Source organism: Lactuca sativa, chromosome 2 (assembly GCF_002870075.4).
Source record: "Lactuca sativa cultivar Salinas chromosome 2, Lsat_Salinas_v11, whole genome shotgun sequence".
NCBI lineage: Eukaryota > Viridiplantae > Streptophyta > Magnoliopsida > Asterales > Asteraceae > Lactuca > Lactuca sativa.
In genome coordinates, this window is record NC_056624.2 from 121766300 (window position 1) to 121773285 (window position 6986).

The window sequence follows — 6986 nt, forward strand, 5'->3', positions numbered from 1 at the left end:
ATCGCCTACAATTCTCGTCTGTCTTCAAAAGAGTCGAAGCAAACCGTAGGAAAGGAAAGGGAAGACGATGGTTGATCCAAATCAAATTCCTGCTAAACCTACACCGATTAGCGATGAAGTCAAATGTTTGAAAATTATTGGTAAGAAATTTCTGGTGACGATTTCTCAATTCTTTGATATCTAGATTCATGGGATTGATCCTGCTATATTGACATCAAAACCAATGATGATTCCGTTGAAACCCTAATTCTGGGCTTGTTTAATCGATATGCACTATAACTGCTATCAATTATTCGACTTATATCAATGAATTTGTGGATTAAATCATGTCTCTGTTAACAGGTGTTAACAGGTCCACTGATAAACGGTAAACGAGTTCAATTCGGTTCTGCAAAGGTACAACATAGGTTTCGTGCAAGAAGTAAGTAAACATCCTTTGTTTCGTCTTCTACACCAATCTTTCTCTCTTCACGACACAAATATGAATTGTTTCTATTTAACTCTGTTGTTATTTTTAGTTACTCAAGATTATCGGTGATGAAGATGAAGTCATAACCTCCATTCACACTACCTCAAGAGCCGAAATCAGGATTCTAGAACATGCCCCAGCCAAGAAAGATGGTCAGTTATATATCCAAATTCTGGGTAGTGATCTCCAAGTCCAAATTGCTGAATTCCTCATTAAGGAAGCAATCAAAGAGGGTAAAACAAACAATTCTACTTTCAACACCGGCAATTATTACAGTTTTATGTATACTAATATTAAAAACCAACATTTTCAGGGATATACAGAGCCATTAATCCCTACACCTTTAATGCCAACACCTATTTTTAAACTTGTCATAAACATTGAGTTAGACCAAGTTGAACCTTTCATGGGCATCAATATTTGAAGATGGAATCAGAATCCAAGACATGGATAGAGGTTAGTTTATAATTATGGTCAAACCATGGTTAACCGATATCATTTGATACTAATATACATATAACTAGGTGGATACATTGGATAGAAAGGTCAAGGTATATGGTCAAAAGGAGGATATTTTTAAGGCCAAGTTGATGATTAATGATCAGCTTGGTCAGGTGGTAAGTTATATATATATATATATATATATATATATATATATATATATATATATATATATATATATATATAGGTTAGTTTATGTGATTGGATTACAAGAAACGGTTTGATTGATTGTTTTTTGGTTTTATTAGAATAAGGAACTTAAAGTGAGAAGTAATGGGGCTGCTAAAGAAGTTGGAGAACAGTTGGGGAAGATGGATATTGATTCTGGAATTGAAGAAGGTTAATGAATATAAGATGAAAGTAGAATTGTTTTTACTAGTAGTAAAGAATTAGGACTGGAGTAACATCGTTTGTTTCATTAGAAGAAAAAAAAGTGTTACACGTATGGTTTTTTGCCAACAAAAAGAATTAGAAAATCATCAATATCTCTATATCTCTAAATTTATTATTAGAAAATCATCTATATCTCTATATATGTAAATTTTATATATCTATATCTAGGGAAACCGACAGACTATTAATTTGCATAATTAAAGTACACAGTGGCAGAGGCATTATCAATAGGCAAAACAAAATATAAGTTGTTGATTTAAGTGTAAATTGAAAGTACACTGTCATAATAAAAAAGTTGAAAAGTATATTGTCATTTTTTGTGTAGGTTTTTAATAATAATAAAAATACAATTCCTAATATCAAACTCTGCATTGATGTAGCCTTGTTCGATTCCATTCTTCAAGAAGAAATTCCAGCTAATCCTGTAACAGATCCTTGTAAAAACTTTAAAAAAAAATTTCTTTCTAGAAATGAAGGTAAAATATGAATATGTGATTGTTAACGTTCTAGTGATGCTTAATCTTTGATATGGTTAAATGGCGAGTAAATTGACCTATCTTTTCAAGAAGTTTATTCATATAAGGGAATTGATATTTCCACGGCTGTCCATCCACAGCAAAATATACACATTTACAATTATGCCCCCCCCCCCCCCCCCCCCCCCCCCCCCCTTTTTTTTAAATTAATTTACGGCTATCAATCTTTATTTCAAGAACCCACAAATCCATCTTTCCTCTCAACGATTTTCTGATAATTCGGACACGTCTTAATTGATTCATCAACATAAAAGATGAGCAATATGTTCTTGTGACAGCCGAATTTTGTTGGACCGATCAAGATTTGTGGTATCATTTGCGTTTTTAGTTTATGTATCTGTTTGGATTTCGATTTTACATGATTAATTTTGTTATTTTCTTATAATCTTGTAATGGGTTTGAGTTTTTGTTTACTCTAATGCTTAATTGCATATTTTATTATCAATTTCAGCACAGGCCACATAGCCATTTTTTTCAATATATGAAAATTTTAATTTTGATATGACAGTGTCAAGTGTCATGATTTGTAGAACAACCGGAAAGAAGTTCTCTCTACTGAATCTTGAATCTGGGCAACTTCAGCTTCCCCAACCTCTTCTGACTCATCCTAATCGGTAAAGATTTCATGCTTAGTTAACAGCCGTCTTTCAGCTATGAACAATAAGGTGAATTGCAATCTCTAGTAATGGCTCGCATCGGAAACTATGTTTGGTCCAAAAACAATTTGCCAAAAGTTGTGTTCTTACCTAACATATGTAGGTGATGTGTTTGAGTTGTATAATTACCTTCATTATTATGTAGAGTAAATTAAATGAGGGTTGAATTAAGTGAGGGTATAATTGTCCGGTAATTATTTTTTCAGTGGATGGATAACAAAATAAAGTGGAAAAATCAGCTTCCTTCATATAAACATCCATGTGTTTAGATATAGAGGATTTGTCTATGTATCTTCTTTAGTAACCTCTACTATTGCTCCTATATCTTCAACCTCATAAGTGATTATCATAAAGTAACTAGTGTTATACCCGCCTGTTGGTTGGGTTGACGGATTTTAAAAAAAATTGATCGATTTATTTTGTACAAAATGAATGTGGTTTCTAACATATTTACTAAAAATATTTAGATAAGTAACAAAATGTCTTTCTTATTAAAAAATACATACATTCTCCATGAAGATCATCAAATGGGTTTTTCCTTGGTTGAAGTAAAAAAATAAAATTCATAATAGACAAGTCATTATTAATAATAATCAACCCCATTATCAATTGATCTCACAATGGTTGATGTATCGATGATTGTCATGTTTGAAAGAGTGTTGATATTGCGCTGATAAATAGAGAGTGTAAAATATGCTCTTGGTCACTAATATACTCAATGTACTGGTAAACAGGGAGTGTAAAGTATGCTCTTGGTAGCTAGTATACTCAATGTAATCCCCTTGTTCCAAAATATTTTTTTTGCATGATTGATTTGGGTGTTGGATAAAGAAACAACCAGATAAGACTCAAATGAGTGGTTTTTGGATAAAATATGCTCTTACCGTTATTGTTGATGTTACACCATTTTTTTTCTTTTCTATCCTCTCTCTAAGGAAATGGGAACATGGAGGAGGCCCCACAAAACAAAATATATGTACCATTAATTTACATTTTTGGTCCTTAGGTATATTTTAAATTGTTGGTTTTGGTCCATAACTAAGCATAAGGACAAATGAGGGTCTAAATTGGTGAAAAGAAAAAAGAATATGAAATTGTAAGATGAATGAGTACTTAAAATACTTTAAAAAATGATACATGTGTCTCGACTAAGGTCCCGTTTGATAGTTGTTGACTGAGAAAATGCTGATTGGGAAAGGCCTGTATGGGTAAGAAATCCTGAGTAAGAAACCAGATTGTTTGATTGTACATCTGACCGAATGTGCTGACTTATGAAAAATAACCGATACAACGTGCGAACTATACATTCATTGTTTTTTGTTCAACTTTCACCACTCAAGTCTTAGGGTTAAGACCACACTCTTTCACTAAACAGAAAATATAGGATTTTCTGGGATCTCTCTGTTCACACTATCGAACAAAAACACACATGCTTTAATACAAGATTTTCAACAAAACTTACAAACTATTTTTACAGAAAATATCGGATTTTCTGGTGTTTACAAACTATTACAAAGTTTTTCATACAAACTTGCTTATGAACTCGCCAACATTTTATATGTTGACGTTTTTCAAAATAACTTGTATGCTCAGGAACTTGTTAAAATAGGTTGGATGATAAGGAATGAAGACTTTTGCTATATTTTTGTTTTCACCATACTTGATATTTTTGGATGTAATGTTTCACACAATTATAATGATGTAAACTATGATGGTTGTTATGTTTTATGTATGTTGATTTTGTTGTCTATGATTCATTTATATACATAAATGATGATATTACAAAATGAAGCCACCCGCCCCCAAACGTTTCCGCCGTCTGGTTCGGGGGCGTGACAAAATGACTAGGGAGTAGGCGATACTGAAATTGTTTTCAAAAGTTTTAATGGCATAAACAAAATGTCACTAAAAGTGGGATTAAGTGGCACAAAAGCATAATGCCACTAAAATTTTATGCCACTAAATGCAATTTTATTTTTAATGTGTATTCACGGTTGAAGTTCTTCGAAGAAAATTGAATTCTTCAATTACCACGCTCTCTGCCCCTTCCATCAATTGGATTAAACAGGTTCCTCTCAAATTTTTTATGCTTTGTATGGAAGACAAAGTTGGGAAGGCTTCCTGTTGCTGATGAGTTGAAGACTATATAAGGTCTCATTTGATAGTTTCTGTTCGGAAAAATGTTGTCTGAGAAAGTATTGTATGAGAAAGTTTTCTAAATGGAAAAAAACCATGTAATTGATTATATATCTGATTGACTGTACCGAATGACAAAAAAATAAAAAAAAAATAAAAATAATCCTACTGTTCTATATTGTGATGGATGAAGTTGTTGAATAATTATAAAAATATACAAATTGTCATACAAAATCAAAATTACACATTAATCATTTAAAAATCTCAATAGAATTAATACCGATTAAGTTGTTTTTAGTTTATTTTTTTTTCAAGATGATGTTACGTTGTTATTCTTTCTAGTATTTTTATTTTTTTTTATAACTCTACATATGATTCTTGATCCGGTTTATGTATGATAGTTGTGGGATGGAGGAAATTTTTTAAAATATATCAGGATGATGTGGTGTTGTCCAAAAAAAAAAAAGAATCAATCTAATAAAAAGGAATTAAAGAAATTAACTAAAAGAAAATAATAATCCAATAAAGTAATATTTATTAATATATATATATATATATATATATATATATATATATATATAATATTTATTAATATATAATAATAATCCAATAAAAAGAATTAATCCATAAAAAGAAAATAGAAAAAGAATTATTTAAAAGAAATTAATAATCCAATAAAATAATATTAATTAATACATAAATATTATATATTAAAAATAATATTTATTAATATATAATAATCCAATAAAAAGAATTTTAAAAAATTATTTAAAAGTGATTAATAATCCTAGAAAGACAGAGACGAGGTTTAGGGTATAATTGTCTTTTCAGCCTATTCAACCAGAAAGATATATTTTTGAAGCTTTCTGGAAAAGATATATCTTACCAGGAAAGACCTATTTTTTGTGCATATCAAACAGTCTTTCCGGTCCATTCAATCAAAAAGATCTGTTTGGTCCCGGAAAGATGTATATCTGTAACAGCCCGAAATCTCAGGTATTGTTAAATTATGTTTTTGGGGTGATTTAAGGGGGGGGGACTCGGCGAGTTGGAGCCTAGACTCGCCGAGTAGGATCGCAGACTTGGTCGCGGGTTCGCGACTAGACTCGACGAGTCCAGATATGGACTCGGCGAGTCGACGCTATTCAGCAGAAACCCTAACCGTTCGGTTTTGGATCGTATATAACGCCTCTTAGGCCGTCATTGTCCGTCTTTTGGTCGATTGAGAAGAACCCTAATCGTTGTGGACATCTAGAGCAGGAGAGAAAGCTATTGGAACTTGGAGGAACTTGTTAGGCAAGAAGAAGAAGAATTTGGCCAAAGGAATATCAAAGAGGATCGAGTCCTGAGGTTTGGGGGACACAGAGAGTGCGTTTTCAGGTAATACTCGGACCATTTCTGTTATTTTGATGTGTATACGAATCTAGGGTTTATGAAACCCACTTAATGATTAGATGGGTTATTATGTTATTTCCCAGACGTTTATACCCCAGTAATAAGATGTTTAGAAGTCCAGAAAGTCCCATGATTGTATATCTCGGGACCATACGTAATTTAGGAAGCAGTTGCTCGCCTGCATGGCATGGACTCGCCGAGTTGTTCTTCAGACTCGGCGAGTAGCTTGAAGATTTACTGGGACTCGCCGAGTTGTTCTTCAGACTCGGCGAGTGGAGTCGGGGTGGCCCCGCGATTCTTCCAGGAGTAACTCGTCGGGTCGAGGAGGATACTCGACGAGTAGATAGGGAATCTCAGAGAGTTGGAGAACGTCTAGACTCGCCGAGTCGCCATGGCACTCGCCGAGTCCAGTCGAGTTGACCGTTGACCGTTGACCAGAGTTGACCTAAGTCTGACTACTTAGGGGTAGTCACTCTTAGAAGATATAAGTGTTAATGAGAGATATGTGATGTTATAGGGAGGTTGTAGCTCGTCGGATTGTGCACAAGTGATTTCAGGAATTGCTAGCTTTCAGCATTTACGAGGTGAGTCTTCTCACTATACTGTACCCGGAAGGGTTTGACTTTGTGACCGGAAGGTCAGATATGATATGTGATATGTATGCTATATGTGGTAAGTTATTTGTTATATGTGTGATATGTATGTTATGTGGGCCGGAAGGCACTATGTTATGGGCCGGAAGGCGATTATGTTATGGGCCGGAAGGCGTCGTGTTGAGGACCGGAAGGTCAGGGCCTGGAAAGGCGTATGTGCGTAAGTGTATATTGGGGGACTCACTAAGCATTTATGCTTACAGTGGTTATGTATGTGTTTCAGGTACTAGCGAGGACCGTGGGAAGG

General features: G+C 33.8%; 1 protein-coding gene across 2 annotated transcripts; it reads left to right on the forward strand.

Annotated features, from left to right (window-relative positions):
• Positions 1-6: 6 nt before the first annotated feature.
• Positions 7-2722, forward strand: LOC111887846 (uncharacterized). Of its 2 annotated transcripts, none has more exons than XM_052768412.1 (7): positions 7-140; positions 343-421; positions 519-699; positions 781-925; positions 994-1086; positions 1219-1309; positions 2408-2722. In XM_052768412.1, the coding sequence occupies exons 4-7, from the start codon at positions 896-898 to the stop codon at positions 2515-2517; spliced, it is 324 nt and encodes a 107-aa protein (XP_052624372.1). In that variant the 5' UTR covers positions 7-140; positions 343-421; positions 519-699; positions 781-895; the 3' UTR covers positions 2518-2722. The 2 variants fall into 2 exon arrangements, with proteins under 2 accessions (XP_052624372.1, XP_052624373.1); XM_052768413.1 differs by having other exon boundaries at positions 2430-2722.
• Positions 2723-6986: the final 4264 nt, after the last annotated feature.